The 17,219-nt window shown below is 46.0% G+C and overlaps 1 protein-coding gene across 1 annotated transcript in view; it reads left to right on the top strand.

Annotated features, from left to right (window-relative positions):
• The first annotated feature begins 6,393 nt into the window (after positions 1-6,393).
• PLEKHD1 (pleckstrin homology and coiled-coil domain containing D1) overlaps positions 6,394-17,219 on the top strand; it is a 30,990-nt gene continuing 20,164 nt past the window's right edge. The window contains exons 1-3 of the mRNA XM_086613732.1: positions 6,394-6,542; positions 15,793-15,886; positions 16,833-16,922. Coding sequence (XP_086469858.1) covers positions 6,394-6,542; positions 15,793-15,886; positions 16,833-16,922 — 333 coding nt within the window. The remainder of the gene's footprint in view (positions 6,543-15,792; positions 15,887-16,832; positions 16,923-17,219) is intronic.

Below are 17,219 nucleotides of genomic sequence, written 5' to 3'. Positions count from 1 at the left end.
ACCTCTGCTATGAAGACAGGCTGAGAGAGCTGGGGCTGTTCAGTCTGGAGAAGAGAAGGCTCCGAGGTGATCTTATAGCAGCTTTCCAGTACTTAAAGGGGGCCTAAAGGAAAGCTGGAGAGGGACTTTTTACAAGGGCATGTAGTGACAGGACAAGGGGCAACGGATTTAAACTGAAAGAGGGCAGATTTAGATTAGATATAAGGAAGAAATTTTTCACTCTGAGGGTGTTGAAGCACTGGGACAGGTTGCCCAGAGAAGTTGTGGATGCCCCATCCCTGGAAGTGTTCAAGGCCAGGTTGGATGAGGCTTTGGGCAACCTGGTGTAGTGGAGAGTTTCCCTGCCCATGGTAGGGGGGTTGGAACTAGATGATCTTTGAGGTTCCCTCCAACTCTAACCATTCTATGATTCTATGCTACTCACCTGGTGTGTCTATGAAGGTCATAGGTAGTGCTCAGCTTAACCTGGATGTTTTCTGTGCAGAAAGCTTCCTGCAGAGCTCACTAAGCTGTGTCGCCTGGTCAAACATGTCCTGGGTAACTCTCTGCTGTTGCTACTGTCATGTTTGTGATTGGATTGAATAATGTTATTTACAAGCAGGTAAGACGTGGGGTAAAGTGAAATGCTCTAAGAAAGGTACATAGACATGCAAGTCACATGCATGCTAAGCTGCAAGCTTACCAGCTCTAAACACTGTTCTAAAACCTTCCTGGGGAAAGGTTTGTCCTTGCCTCTGTGGGGGGGTGGGGTCGGCTGCCCCTGGTGAGGAGAAGCACTCCCATGGTTGCTGTGCCCTCCCGCAGCCTCAGAAATGGGACGGGGATTCGGCCGGGGGGGCTGGCCGAGCGGTGCGGCTGGCTAGGCAGCTGGCACCGTGCACCTGCGGCACTGCCCTGCCCCAGGGAGGGAGGGAAGGGAGCGTGTGCTGGTGGGTTCACAAGATAAGGAAAGAAAGCAAGTGAGCAGAGCTATTATCTATTTACTGCTGTTGAACAAGCTGCTGGTTGGAAGCAGCCTGTTTAACTATTCCAGTACTAAGGATTTTCTGTTTATATAGGCTGTGTGATCACTTAGTGGTATTTCAGCTTGATGGGGGGAAAAAATGGTGCGTTGCAGGAATCCTATGGGCTATCTTCTGGAGGAAGCTTCTCTGATGTACTGTAAAGCCCATAGAAAAGGTCTGTTTAGCAGAAACCTTTTTTTTTTAAAGAAAAATAAAATAATAATCTCCTTTGGATGCTGAGAGAAATGGTCATTGACCATGGTGTCAATTGACTGCTGAGGTGTCAGTCCCTGAGCGAGCCACCCAGCAAAAGCCAGCTGTGAGTGCTTACTGTCCATGAGGCTATTGGGCTGGCTGCTTGCTATCACTTGCTATCAAATCCCTTTGCTTCCGTAAACTGACAGTTTATTTTCTGTCTTCCTGTAAGTCTTCCGAGGTGATAATACATCCACAGCTAATAGTTGGATTAATATGACTCAGGGGCTATCCAGCATCGATCTGGGTGGGTTTGAAGGGCTGAGATTGGTGGAGGGCTTTGTCTGGAAGAGAGCACTGAGACCACGTGGTTCTCCCCAAGCAATGATGTCAGATGGGGTTATACATCTGCAAGGATGATGTCGTCAGAGGGGGTTATACATCTACAAAGGCTCTTCAATGCCCGTTTGCTGAATAACTCTCTTCATTGAGCTCTGCAGGACAGCTCTGACTTCCCATCTGACACTAAAAATTTAATCACGTGCAAAAGAAATATAATCTGTCAATGTCCCACACTAAAGAGATGAATTGATGGTGGCTGCTTCTGTTCTTTTTAAAGTAGCCTCTTTGCACAACTGTATGTCTGGGTAGCTGGAGCATCATTTTGATCGGTACGTGTGACGTTTTTATCTTTGCAACAATGATATATTATAAGTTAAGCTTAAGCTGGACTTTCTTTTCATTTCTCCACATTGCTCCAGGTGTCTGGTAATATTTCCCATAATCGCTAATGGTTCTCTGGGTTGAAAATGGCTACAGAGCCTATCAGAAGCTGTAAGAGAAAGGGGAATCCATACTGGAAGGCAAAATATGAATCTTTCCAACTCTGCAGCAGCTCTGATCCAAATCTCGATTTCCTGGCTCCAGCCCAAGGATTAGTTTGTTCTTTTCTGCATAAAGTACTATTGTAAGTCTGCCCAGAACATAAAGGTATAACTTTTCACTTCAATGCAAGCCTCCTCGTCAGCTGCAGTTTGCCAGCATGTGCATCCTTAAACTGAAAGGGAGCATCTTCCAGTTGGAGGGGAGCTTGTGGTGATGGAGTGTTACTTCTGTACTAGCTTGCACTGCTGTCTGCTTCAAAGGGCGTTTTTGAACAAAATTGTGTTGGCTTGATGTGTAGGAAAAACAAGGACAACGTATTAGCAAAATAATTCCTGTGTCAGTACAACCTGTCTCTCTGCAGGAGTAAAGCTCCAGTGCTTTCTCTCCAGGATGTGCAACTGTGTTTCCCCTACGAGCCATTAAGAATGAAACATCCGTCTTAAATCTTGTCATGGTTTAACCCCAGCCAGCAACTCAGCCCCACTCAGCCACTCATTCACTCCCCCCGGGTGGGACAGGAGAGAGAATCAGAAGGGTGAAAGTGAGAAAACTCGTGGGTTGAGATAAAGACAGTTTAATAGGTAACACAAAAGCTGCACGCTCAAGCAAAGTGAAAAGAGAAATTCATTCACCATTTCCCATGGGCAGGCAGGTGTTCAGCCATCTCCAGGAAAGCAGGGCTCTGTCACAAATAATAGTGACTTGGGAAGACAAATGCCATCGCTCCAAAACTTTGCCCCCTTCCTCCTTCTTCCCCCAGCTTTATTTGGTGAGCATGATGTCATATGGTGTGGAATATCCCTTTGGTCAGTTGGGGTCAGCTGTCCCAGCTGTGTCCCCTCTCAGCTCCTTGTCCACCCTCAGCCTACTCACTGGTGGGATGGGATGAGGAGCAGAAGAGGTCTTGGCTCTGTGTAAGCGCTCCTCAGCAGTAACAAAAACATCCCTGTGTTACCAACTCTGTTTTCAGCACAAATCCAAAACATAGCCCCATACTGGCCACTATAAAGAAAATGAACTGTATCCTAGTCAAAACCAGCACAAATCTTTATTATTATGGAATAAAAATGTTTCAGAGGAAGCGGGTGAGTCTAATCCATAGCCCTGGAAGGTGCGGCCACCTCAGGTTGCTGTGATATAATGGATCCAACCAAGTCATGGCTTTTCGCCTCTGCTGCTCTCCTTGCGAGACAATTCCCCAGCTCTCTTGCTGTGACAGTTACCCACTTCCTCATTTATTCATGGCCAATGTAGGCCCGTTTGTTTTACTGCAAGCATCGACCTTTACCAATACATTGAGAGGAAAGAATGCTTGAAACTAGACAGCAGTGAAATTTCCCCTTCCCTCTCATTTAAACAAGTGAAGAAGTCCTTTTCATCTCTTATCATACTATGGGTTAACTATACCTGTGATCATCCCTCAAGTCTTTTTCTGCATCTTGTCGGGGCTGGGGCATATGTTTGGCCAGAACTGTACAGAAGGGATCTCGTGCGGGTCTGGTACAAAGGTTTATTCTGCTTTCACTGGTAGTGCAGACCACAACTGCCTTTTTCTTTTGCACTGGTGTCACACAGTTGTCCTGCTAAGCTCTCGTATTCTTGAGTCTGCTTCTTCTGCTGTTATTAAATGATGAGTTCCCAGATTAAATACAGATAAATTATCTCTGTATAAATGTCTATGTGCTTTTGGGCTATTAGGTTTCACGAAGATCTTAAAGCAAAACCAAGTCTACTTGTGCTTCCCTAAGAATTTCTGTCCCCTGGAATTTGGAGAAGACACCTCTGCAGGACTCAACACTCCCTAGTCACCCTGTGGTGGACCCTTCTCTCTTGGCTGGGTTTTATGACACTGTTCTTTCGATCTTGAAGTTTCTGGCCAGTTGAAGTAAGTTTTGCATCTGACAGAAGTAACTCTGAAGCACTTTTAAGCTGGCCCTTACGCCGTTACCTTCTGTTTGTGGGAGGCAAGTTGCTTAGACCTGTTGTGTTGCTCTCCTGCTCTATCCTTCAGACAGGCCCCTGATTTATTTAGATGAGTACACACATAAAGGAAACGTTAACATAACCACTGTTATTATAAAATACTTTGTCCAGAAACCAGCAGTTACAGAACTCACCTCACTGCTATTTACTGCCCTAGTATTGCTGGCTTCTGTCCATATTTAACTGTTGCTGACTTCACAAATGCAAATTGCTTTTTCTCTCCCCTGAAGCTGCTCACTCTAAAGAATTTGCTATGACTACTCAGTCCCTTCCTTGTCCTAGAAGTTTCCAGAGGAGACAATATCTGCATTTTTGGTATCTGAAACTGGAGACCTCTTTTCTCTCTTGGTCTCTGCAAGATAAAATTAAGTAAAGAAGCAAAAGATGAAAACCTGCTTTTCCTCACTGCGGGTCACTGCTATCAGATCTTTGCATCACTGGTGCAGTATAATGGAAGGGACACTGGGTCATCTTTACATGGGAGCTCTGTAGCTTTTCATTGCGCATTTATAAATGAAGATGATGCTGTTTGGCCCAGAATCCTTTTTACCCTTTGTGCAACGTAATTCCAGGGAAACTTTCCACTTCTGAAGCCCTAGTTATGAGTAGTATTTTCTTTTTCAGTGCAGTGTGTGGAATGGTTACTACGGCATTAATACTTCTCTTCTGCAGTGCAGGGTTGTATTCAAGAGTTGGGGCTCAGATGAGATGGACGCATCTCTGCTGCTCTCTCCTGTTCCCCACTCTCTTCCTTAACATCACTTTGAGACAGAATTTGCTGCTGCTTGGAACACGTTCTGTCTGGGACCAACAGACCAGTCAAAACCAAGGTAAGAGAAAGTAACAAAGCATTGAGTTTGCTGACTCCCTTGTTTAGTGATCAATAATGACTTTTATCAGGGACCTGCATCTATAATTCCCTAGTACCAAATGCAGCCTGTGAGCTCAAGGCAGACAGTCGGCATTTTCTTTATTTAAGATGCTTTGCAAGTGCCTGTGACCATGTAAAGCTCAGTGGGCCTGTGTCTAGCACTGTGGTCTAGCCTCTGGTGCATCCCAGCTTTCTAATCTCTAGGAATGGGAAAGGACTATGCGTCTGTGGTGTGTCACTTCTGAATAACTGCATTGGGAAGGGCTGACATTCAGCAATTACAGCAATAACATCCATACACATAGGATGGCATAGGTCAAAACAGGAGCAGATGCCTCACAGCATGTATGTGTCTGTATCGGTTATATGATACTCTAAAACTCCGGATGGCTTACCAGGCACAACGCAGGCAGTTCTTCCCCGAATCCTAATCCTGGAGGGAAGGCAGGATGCAGGAAGGAACAATATGATGCTCATGTGCTTTCCTGTGGCCAGTACGAAAGATGAGATCTTTTGGGTGACTATTTGTATCAGGGCGGGAGGGTTTCAAGAGAGGTACAAAGATTTAGAAAACCAGAAAAAAGTATCTTCTTGTAGGAGTGCTGTACAGGAGATGAATGGAGACGCACCTGAGCTGTGTGACATGTTCCTATGTCTCTGTGGTGTGGCCGAGAAGGAGCTGGTGCCTACGAGGCAGGGGAGAGGCTGTGCTTGCCACATCGAGATGCAGCAAGGCGCAGAGACAGGAAGAATTTTGATGCTCTGACTTTGATCAGCAATGGCCCTTTAAGGCTGAGCAAGGCGTGCAGTGTGGACACTGCCCAGTCCAAACCCAGCAGCCACGTGAACCGAACCCGGGTGGGCAGTGCCAGGCTGGCACAGCAAAAGCCTCCCGATGGCAAACGGATTCTGACTGGACTTGCTGGCTCCTACCTGCTCTGCTCCCGTTTTCCTTGGAATAAATGAGAAGAACCTGTCTCCAGGCAGAAGATTTTGGGGGTACGTATCAGAGATGCCTGACAGTAAAACGTCTGTCTTGCCCTGATTTCTGCCTGAGGTGCTGCAATGTCGAGTGAAATAACCTTCCAGGCTGGTTCTGGTGCAGAGGTTTTTTGGCTTCTGTTATTCTGGGAGCTTTCTCTCTGGTGAGCTCTTTCTGCCTCTCTGCGTTCCTGATCTCTGGCTCTCTTCGCTCTTTTTTTCCCTTGGGCTGGGACGTGTGCTGTCTGTAACGCATCAGGAAGTACTACGCAATGAGGAAACTCTCATCATCTGTGCATCAGGGAGAGAATTATTGACTGAGTGCTGAGCAGTCAAGTTATTGATTCAAACCATAGCCCAGTCTCTCCGTCTGCTGCTCAGAGTGGCTGGTTGCGTCCTTCTGGTTCATTGCATTTAATCGGATTCCCTGAGCCGCTGTGCAGAGGGGGAGAGTTCGAACCAGATCCATCTATAATGTTTGCTTCAAAATCCAGCTCCGTATCCCCTTCTCCGTCCATGGAGCAGGCAGATTCAGATGCTTTGGACATCAGCACCAAAGTGCAGCTGCACGGCGTGCTCTGGAAGAGACCCTTCGGGAGGCAGTCAGCCAAATGGTCCAGGAGGTAAGGCACTGTCGCTGAGGGATGCTCAGGTGAAATACAAAGCTGAAGGGTGCTGGGCTAAGTTAGAGCCCGAGTGCTCAGCTCTTCAATTGCAACTAGCCAGGTAGAGACAAGGAGTGAAACTTTGGGGTTAGCTTCTCTGCTGTTCTAAGTTTGCTTTACGCACATGGCACCCCAGTGTGCTTTCTTCTTCATCTGCCCAGACCCTGTGCTACGTGGGCTTTGGGGTGGGAATAGGGACTAGCTGCCTCCTCTGAATAATCACCCTGCAATCGTTTCCTCAATATTTTTTTTTCCTGCAATATTTTTCCCTCAAACTGCTTGACTTGTTCATTTGCACCTGCTGAAGCTCTTTGAGTCCTTTGGGTGTGAGATGGCTAGACTGCACTGACTGTGCATGTGCGACTGTGTGCGTGTGTGTGTCTGGTCTGCAGGGGTTCATGGACCAGCATCAGTACTGCTGGGCTGCCTGACAGTAATGGCATGCTTGGAACAGCAAATGCAGGCTCTTCCCTGGGGGGAAGGTGGCTCTGAATTCTCTCCCATCTGGTGCCAGGGAGCTGTAAGCTACTGTGTGTTGTGTATCAGCAGCCAGCAAGTTTGGAGCTGGAAAGCGTTTGCTTTTACCAAGGATGGAAGAATGTTCTATAACACTGAAGCGATGGGTCTGTTTGAGGTTTAAAGTTGCTGTAGTTTCTTTAAGCAAACTGCTGAATCTTGTAGGAGAGTTTTCTGCTCGTTGTCAAATCATAGAATGGTTTGGGTTGGAAGGGAACTTAAAGATCATCTAGTTCCAACCCCCTGCCATGGGTAGAGAAATCCTCCACTACACCAGATTGCCCAAAACCTCATCCAACCTGGCCTTGAACATTTCCAGGGACGGGGCAGCCGCAACTTCTCTGGACAACCTGTTCCAGTGCCTCACCACCCTCTGAGTGAAAAATTTCTTCCTTATATCTAAGCTAAATCTGCCCTCTTTCAGTTTAAATCCATTTCCCCTTTTCCTATCACTACACGCCCTTGTAAAAAGTCCCTCTCCAGCTTTCCTGTAGGCCCCCTTTAGGTACTGGAAGGCTGCAATAAGATCACCCCGGAGCCTTCTCTTCTCCAGGCTGAACAGCCCCAACTCGACACGACTGTTTATGGATGGGTACTCGCACAGAAACATGGTACAGCTCTTTCTCATTGCTCGCTGGGGGTACATGATCCAATGGATTAAGCCTTCCAGCGTTCCTGGATGGCAGATTAATGTCACTGCTGATAGACGTCATTGGCGAATGATTCAGAAGACTAGCAGCCGAGAAACTTGCATTTTCACCCCATCACTGCCAGGGATATGTTTTGTGACTGGATTTGTTGTCATGATCTATTGAAGAAGGATAGTACTACTTACCAGCTTTTAGTGTCTGCAGATGAAAAAGATTAAAAAAAAGGCAAAGTGACATTGTTTTCTTCCCACTGGGGAAAGGCACAAATAAGTCATTAACAAAAGGCAGCATGGGAAGCCTGAGCTACCTCTGGAGTGGAAAGGCAGTTTTGTAGCCTTTGCAGCATAGTGCGTCTCAAGGCTTTTTGGAAGAATAAATTAACCTATACATGAGTACATTGGTACTTACCTTTTGTGGATACCTTTTTGCTGCAGTTTGCAGTGTAGACACAATGCATCAAATCCATTTCTAAACCCAGCTTTCCCAGTTTTGCTCCGTGTAGCAACCACATTGTTGTCTAGTCTAAACCTGTGAAGATGGCATGGCCTGAAAAATAGTTAAATGTTTCTTGGGAAGCAGTTTTGTGTTTGTAGCCGTCTTTGAACCGTGTGCAGGTTTCATTCTGTACTCCACCCCCCAACCCCTGCCCTGAAACAATGGCCTTTTTCGCCCAGTAGAGAATTTGTGCTGATGCTCCCTACTCAGCTCCCAAACATTGATATTTAAATGAATTATGTGTGGAAACTAATGTGACTGTGTTACGGAAAAGAAGTGGACAGAATAACAGAGGGGAAGGTAATCTGCCATGAAGGAAGCATTCTTAAAAGGCTTTCTTCTTCGTAATCAAAATTTCTTGCAGGCAAATGGCCTGTCTCTGCTCTGTCATTATTTATTTAGTGCTGTTCTATTCCTAGAAGTCACCCCATCTTCAGCAAGTGGTAAATATTTCAGTGATGGCAGGTGGGAAGAGTTGGGGGGGGGGGGGGGGGGGTGTGACTGTGAGGCAGGGATGATGTGGAGGGTTAGCTGCAAGCACGGCAGCTGAGGGTCCTCAGGGACCAGAGACAGGTTAGTAGGAGGTGAACATAGGGAATCTGTAGGATTGGGAAGGAAGGGGTTTCTCAAGTAAAAAGACTGGAATAGGACAAATGGTAAGACTTTTTTATTACGGGAGAGATTAGCTTTAAAGTAAAAAATCTTGCATGTTATTTTAAGTCAGTCATTATGGGGGGATAAGGAACAATTCATCCATAGCCCCCATGCCCAGCAAGACACAGCTGGTCAAGTGCATTATTTTATGAAAGGAAGAAGAGATGTTTCCCACTCCAGTTAAATTAAGAGGAAAAAAATTGACTTTTGCTATATACAGTTGAGGATCTGATCTCTGAGCAATGTAGGTTTTGCCCTGAAATCTTGGATTACTACTTTTTATCTATTTGGTATTTACAGGTAGTAGCTTTACTGTGAAGTAATTTTGCACTGGACAATAGTAATACTCCCTATCCGGGGGAAAGTCATTCCAAGCTATGAGAGATAAACCAGCATGTAAGGCAGGATTGATCGCATTAGGCCATCAGCCATGCAGATGGGTCTGCCTAGATGTTGAGATGCATGATGCTTACTGGTTTGATCCCATTCATTTGGCTGTAGCAACATAGCTGCTGGAGACACTGAGAAGAAACGCAAGTGTTTAAGGGAAGAATGGAGGCTGACTGGATAGTGGACCAAGGAAAAAACTCCAGGCATGGTGTCTAGTGCTTTCGTGATTGAAATCCCAGGTTTGGGGATTTCACAGTAGTAGAGGTTATGCAAGGAGGGATAGCAGAGCCTTGTTTTAGTCAGGGCTGGCATCTGATGGCACCTGTGAGGGTGACAAAACTTGACATGAGGCAGTTGTCTGGAGCACTTTCAGTCTTTTCCCTTGCCCACACAACGGTCTGTCCTGCAGCCTAAGCGTTTGTGTGCTGCCTCAGGCACTGACCGAGAGTGGGCTGGGTGCTTCTGGCACTGGAGCAATGTGGCTGTGTTTATCTGCCAGGGCTGACGTCTGAGCATGCTGTCTTTCTGAGCTTTATTCTGAAGTGCCATTAGCAGCATCCTAGCTCCTATCTCTCCAAGAGAAGTTCTATTGCTTTTGTGAATTTTCTTTCCTTCTAAAGTAATATCCTTCGAAGAGAGATGCAACCATCTTCTGAGTTTGCTGGTGCTTTTGACCAGTCAGCTTGGGTCACTGCTGGAGTGACTTTGGAAAGTCATATTCTCAGTCTTTGATTTACAGTCCTCCTCTTCCCACCAAACTGCACCCCATTCTTCCTTCCAAGTACCAACAATCAGTTTAGTCTCTTCCCTATTACAAAAGTCATACTGCTAACAGCATCAGCCTGGAATGAAATGCACAAGGTACGTACCTGCCCTGGATGTGGCATGAGTGGGGTGCTGGAGCTTTACAGGTAGGAAGTGACACATCCTTCTCTGCTGTGAATAGTCCCAGCCGCATATAGAAATGTCAGGCTCTAAGAGGACTGTCACCATTCAGGTGTGAGACTTTGGGGCTAAGGAGGACAGTTCCAGGAGAGCATCTGCTCAGTGGTCAATCAGAGGCAGAAGAGCAAGGTGGAGCATGAGGAATTGAAAAGAGTAGAGAACAAAACACAATATATGCTTATACCTCTGAGTAAATCCATCAGATATGCCAGTTTACTGCTGGAAGGAAGGAAACACGGCACAGCTAAGAGAGATTTTATTTTCTCTTGGACCAGTCCTGGCTGTGGCACTGCAAAGCCTGCACATAAGCTTTTCTTCCAGCAGCCACTGAATGTGGTCACAGGACAGCTGGAAAGGGTAATTGTTTAGGACTCTTTTCTGCTCTAAAAGAACCTAGGACGCAGGCAGCTGCAGAGCAGTGTGTGTGCATGCAGCAGAGGGGCAGCAGGAGCGGCTGGGGCAGTGGGAGCTCCGGCTGCTGGGGCAGGAGGCAGGCAGGAAAGGCTGAAGCTGTTGGGAGAGGAGAAGTTGAGGGACAGGAACTGCAGGCTCTGAGCTGACATGCTGGTAAGGGTCTTTGGCCATCGTTTTCCTGAACAGTCCCCAGGGAGAGAGAACTGGGCCTGTGCTGCTGGAGTGGTGCCCAGAAAATCACCCTTGGAAGGAAGGGCCAGTGAGACTGCTGCGGTTTTATAGTGTAAATATTTAACGTGGGCCATTGTCACTTCAAAAACTTTTACAAAGATTAGCTGATTAATCTCGCCAGCCCTCTGTGACACAAAGAAAGCACTCTATCCCCAGAGATAAGGTATCTCTACTTGTCCAGTGTAGAGCCATTGTGTCTAACCCTGGCAGATCACGTCTCTGGCTTTACGTTCGAGTCACTCGAACCGTCGGTGTTCCTCTGCTATCCCAGTTATTACACTGCAGTGTCAGTGGTTTCCTAGTGCAGGATGTAGTGACAGGAGACAGGTGACCCAGAGGAGCTGACAGTGCGTGAATGGCTCTTGTATTACTTGTGCTGCATGTGGAGTGTGCATGGTTGTACTAGGTCCTCTCCTCTCTCTCACCTTTGCTGCTTTGTATTCAAGATCTTCCCATCTTTCCAGCTCTCCCTTTTCTTCTGCTGGCACATCTGTGCCTAATTCAGATATGCGTTCAGTGTCTCCAGCGTCCCAGTCCTAACTGGGTGTCTCTCTCGACTCTCTCTTGGCCATCTTTTCCCTTTCTGCTCCTACTCACCTGGCTGCTGCTTCAGTCTTCAACTTACTCTTGGGTCTTGTAACTCTTTCTCCTCTACTTCTTCACTTCATTCCTCTTTCTATCGTGCTGCATTGATTATCCTTGTATTATTGTATGGAGACTTTTCCTGAAAGTCAAAGTGATGATCTTGGTTGTTTAGGTGTTGCCTTCCATAAATACATTATGTCCATCAGGTAACCAGATTTTCAATGTTTTTCCTTCATTGTTTGCTGTGGGGTTTTGTTGTTATTTTTTAAACTCCTGTTTTGTGTATTTTCATTCTGAATCCCCACAGATTCTCTCCACATCTGTGAGGTCAGGGATCTAAAAGTTCATTAATCTGCCAGAGACACATCAGTTCTCAGAGATCTGTGCTATACTTGGTTCTTGGTTTTGTTTTCCACTGGAGGATAATCTATAATATGGGGATTATCAGGTACACTGATCAGACAAAAAAGTATGTAACAAACTAAAGCCTGGCTTTAACTGGAGGTTAACATTTGGATTAAAAAATCACACATAGTTGAAAATCAATATCTTTACCTGTCTTACAAATGTTTCTTGAGGTTGTTCAGACTGAAAAGACTGTTGAAAGCAAGGAATACTTTCTCTATTTCATGTGATGTGTTGTTTTTCATTCCTTAGCATATTTGTGCCCACAGTATGTGGTTCACTCTGACCCACTGGACCAAGCACAGGCCATTGGCCAGGCAGGATTGTTCTTTAAAGATGTTATTTCTGTATTTATTGTGCAGATGAGGTAACATGTCCCTCTAAAAAATCAAGTCCTTGTTGAACTAAGCATTAGAGACATAAAGTGAAAATGCAGCTACTCGTTAGAAAACTTTCATATAGTTACTGACAAGAGGTGGGAGAAAAAACGAAACAGGAAAGCACAAGGCTGCTTCTCACAGAAGTGATGTGGACAGGAGGAACCAGAAATAAGCCCTGTCTGCTTCGTGGAGGTCTCTCTGATATCTGCCTTGGCCAAGGTCAGCTCTGAGCCTGCTGCAGGTGTCATGGGTGCCTTTGCCATAAATGCAAATATATCTGAAAATACCAATCTTTGTTTCACAGAAAGGTGAGACCTCGATGAATCCACTTCATCAGTTCTGTGTCCCACAGAGATGTGCCTAATGCATCTGCTAGATGGGCCAATGTCTCAAACTTGTGTGAGCAGTTCAGGCCCCCATCTTCTCTGGTATGCTCCTTCCATCCATGCTTATTGTCATGAGGAAACTGTTATATTCCCTGATCTGTGACGCTGGCAGGAGATTTAAGATGGAGATTCCCATCACAGGAAAGGCAAGTTGTGCCCCGTGGACAGTCCATCTCCCTGTCCATCTTAGGCATCTCTTACGATCATACAGAGCGAGTATGGACAGCCACCACAGGTGGGGTCACACATTGCTTTCTCAGCTGAGGGGACGTTAGATACAGCTCATCTGGGAGGTGCACAGGGACACGAGCTTGGGCTGGAAGGGACATGGTCTCCTGGGTGGAAGGTGAGTAGTAATTGTTCCTATTCAGATGACTTGCTGGACAGGCTGCACTGTGAATGAGCACCTTTTCAGTTCTCTACCAACTAAATGGGCTCAGTGCAGAAGAGTGATTTTTGCACTGTGTCGTGCTGTTCTGCTTAAAGAGATTTTTGCCAGGCTGTGGTTAGGAACAAGAGGTGACGTTAAGCAGTCAACCATGATGTTCCTGGAATATCGAACGAGAAGACAGTGTCCTGCTGAGGAAGCAAGCTTTCTTCTTCTTCCCACCTCTGATGTCAACATGAACGTGTATGGGCAAGGAGAAGAAAAATTTTGAGATACAATAATTGCTTCTGGTGTTTGTACGTTCTGAAGATTTCTGGATGTAAATCTGCACATGTTCAATGACCATCACTTTTAAACATTTTTGAGCAGGCATGCAGTAGGTCCAGAGCTCAAGCTTGCTGCAGGCTTTCAGAAGTTTAGCTTTGTTCTGTACTTTTTGGTCCCTCTGTAAGCCCATGGCTCATGTTTCCATGGCATGTGGCAATTTCATCTATGTTGCTAGAGCCACAGCAGAAAATCAAGAGATAGGAGCTTGTGGAAGTGGTAAAACTTATGCCTGAGTGTAATACTGATTATTATTATTAATATATTATATTATAATGATATATTGTTTTGTTATTTTAATGATAATGCTCCGCCCACTTCAACTACTTTCTTTAGCTTCAGGAACTAAACTGGTACCAAATTGCTGTGCTTGTCTGTACTGGAGGCAGCACTTGGCTCTATCTGACAGGCCCTCTGCTTCAGGAGAGGACTAGGGTGGGATGGGCACATGGAGATAATAGAACTGCTCTGGTGGATCAGACCTCTCGGCCTGTAGCCCATTGCTAATTGTGACTTCAGAGGAAGGTGCAGGAATCCCCACAACTGGAAAGCGCTGCGCGGAGAAGTCTCTTCCTGATCCCTCTCAGTGGAGCCTTTCTGCTCAGAAGCAGGAGGGTTTGCTGGGGATGTTCTCATTATTCACAGAAATGCCTTATCCCTTCCAGATTCCTTATGAGCTCTTGTCCTAGAGACCACATGAAAGTGATTTACCCAGCAGTGTTTTGTGCAGTGTAAAAAGGCATTCTTTATTAATTTTCAGATTATTGCCTTTCACTTTCTTTCCAAATCTCCCTTTTCTCATATCAGAAAATATGTACGGAACAGTGCAACACATTTTCTTTGTCATTTACTCTTTCAAAATCTCCCTACTAAACTCGTCCCCATTTTTTCAGCTGTTCTTCAGCATTTTTCAGTGTTGCAGAGATTTAGACTGAATGTAAACTAAGTCAGATATTTCTCCCCTGTACTACTGCCTGCAGGGTAAGTGCAACCTCAATTTTCAAAGAGAAGAGGTGCCCTCCCAGGGGCATTTTGAACATCCAAATAAGCTAAAAGTGGCACTCCTTTAATCACGATTTTGAGGACACGCTGCAGTAAATTAGAGGCTTGGTTTGCAGAAGCTGTGGTGTTTTGTGGCTACTATACAGTATTCATCAGAGCATTCCTAAGGCTAACTGAGCAGAACAAGGCACGTTTTAATGAGAAAAAATATTGCAGATGAGAAAAAAAATTCAATTTCCTTTGTATTAACAAAGGTCAATGACAGGAGACTTTCCCAGGAACTCTGCTTAAAAATATCTCTAAAGTTTATTTCTTCTCCTGAGTGCTCTTGTGGCCAGTCTTTTGCCTTGAGAGTTGCATGAGGATGCTAGTCTATGACTCTTCCTGCCATATGACTCGGTGTTGCAGTGGAAATGCTTTCCTTCTGGCTTGTGCTGAGATGGGAAGAAGAGGGTGGCAGGAAGTAGATTGCAAAAATAAGCTTTTAGTTGCTGTCTGTAGAATAGTGTGGGTTGTAAGGGATCCTAAAGATCATCTAGATATGGTTGGCTTTCTGGGCTGCAAGTGCACATTGCTAGCTCATGTTGAGCTTCTCAACCAACACCTTCAAGTCCTTTTCCTCCGTGCTGCTGTCAATTCATTCTCCACCCAGCTTGAATTTGTGCTTGAGATTGTCCCGATCCACGTGCAGGACCTTGCACTTGGCCTTGTGGAACTTCATGAGGTTTGCACAGGTCCACTTCTCCAGCTTATCAAGGCCCCTCTGGATGACATCCCTTCCCTCCAGTGTGTTGACCACACCACACGGCTCATTGTTGTCAGGAAACTTGCTGAGGGTGCTCTAAATCCCACTGTCCATTTCACCAGCAAAGATGCTAAACAGCACTGGTCTCAATACCGACACCTGAGGAACACCACTCATCGCTGGCCTTCACTTGGACATCAAGCCATTGACTGCGACTCTTTGAGTGTGACTATCCAGCCAATTCCTTATCCTCTGAGTGGTCCATCCATCAAATCCTCTTAAGCCTAGGTGAGAGAGACCCTTAAGAAAAGGAGCAGCTCTCTTCTAATAGTTTGAATCCAACACATGGGCTAGATAGAGCGTGCACAGGTCAAGATGCCAAAAGGCTTTGCCTGTGCCCCTGTCTTGGACACAGATCGCTATACCATTACCCTATGAGTGAATGGTACTATGGTTTGCCATCAACAGTGGTGTGTGCACGCTGTGGTAAACTGCAGGCATAAAGCACTTGGATTTGGCACTTAGTGTTAAGCAGCAGCTCTTGACTGTGAGTAAAAGTGAGGCATCTCACCTTAGGCTTAGATGGGAACAGTAAACTCTTCTGCTCAGAAAGCAACTTTATTTAGGTGGAGATTTTCTTGTGCTGTGAACCACGACCTCTGTTCTAGCAGGATTTATTTCCTTTCTCTGTCTTAAAGGTTCTTCATTATTAAGGAAAGTTTCCTGCTCTACTATGCTGAGAGTGAGAAGAAGAGTTTTGAAAGCAACAAGTATTTCAATATCCACCCCAAGGTGAGCAGTGTTTGCACGGGAGAGGGGCTTATTCTGTTTCTAGCTTCTCCCTCCTCCATGGGCCCAGGGAGTGAAGAGGTAAGTTGCAAACTTCTCACAGATCCAGGGAAGCCTCAAAAAAGCAAGAATCACATCAGTACCTCTTCAGGCTCCTTAATGATTCAGCAGGTACACGACTTTGTGTTTTTTTTTTTTTTTTGTCTGATAGTAGATGTTTTCCCTTGTTTTCATGATCTCCTAATCAGCTACTCTTGTGGCTATGAGAATACTGTTGGCAAATCCAGTGGTGGGGCTAACAGCTTTGGTTGCTGCTTATTCCTAAGCTGTGCTTGCTCTCGTAAGCAGTCACAGCCAGCCCATGCGAAACCATGTGCCCTCAGCCCCGAGAAGCAGCCTCTGTAGCTCTGCACCTGGAGCTCTCATGGGGTGACCCTGTGCTCTGAGTCTGCTTTTATCCTCTGTAGTCACTGGAGGCTGATGAAGCACATGTGCTTCCGAAGGAGCTGATTTCACCCAGCCTGGTTAGGGGCAGCAGGCCGCTCACCCATCCCCACACAGCACATGTTGGGTGTTGACCTACCAGTGGTGACTGTAATGGATGCACAGCCTCTCTCATGGTACCACACTGTGAATCTACAATGTCTGCCCCTGTCAGGAGACCTCCTCCTTGATAAAAGAGCTCCAGCTTCCATGTTCTAGCTAGCAGCCTTCCCTCCAAGCTGAATGCAGGAGAGACATCTTTACCTCCTTTCAGATACCACTTGGAGGTCTCCTGGTGGTGGGGAGAGTCCCTCTGCTTTTCAGGAGCTGTGTGTATTTCCCCTCCTGGGATAACCAAGGCAGGGCAGGGGCCCACAAGTGACCCAGAGTGAAACTTCTTCTCTTAGTTAGTTAATAGTTATACTTGATTTTGCTGACTTATCAGAGCACTCTGGTTTGTCCCCAGGGTGTCATACCCCTGGGAGGCTGCATCGTGGAGCCCAAAGAAGAGCCCAACATGCCTTATGCCATAAAGATCTCTCATGAAGACTTCCATGTAAGTAGACTTCTTTTCTCTTAAAAAAAACCAAATACCACTAAACATTTTATTGCTGATGAGCTGAGCTGGACTGGCAGTCTTTCCCACCCCACCAAGGTATGCCTACCCTCTCTGGTCAGACTATCCTGAGAGAGAGAGTGGCTTAGCATTCCAAGTCCTCTCAAGGCTTTGCTGCTGCTCCTGCTTTGACAACCAAGAAGGAAACTTGCTCTTTCTGATAGCAGTCCTTACAATACTAGCAGACCAGTAGACAGATATTCAGGAGCCCTAGAGCTCATGTTGCCCTGTCATTTC

The sequence above is a fragment of the Tauraco erythrolophus genome, chromosome 6 (assembly GCF_009769465.1).
Source record: "Tauraco erythrolophus isolate bTauEry1 chromosome 6, bTauEry1.pri, whole genome shotgun sequence".
NCBI lineage: Eukaryota > Metazoa > Chordata > Aves > Musophagiformes > Musophagidae > Tauraco > Tauraco erythrolophus.
Note: the sequence above shows the minus strand (reverse complement) of the source record. Positions and strands in the feature narration are given on the sequence as shown.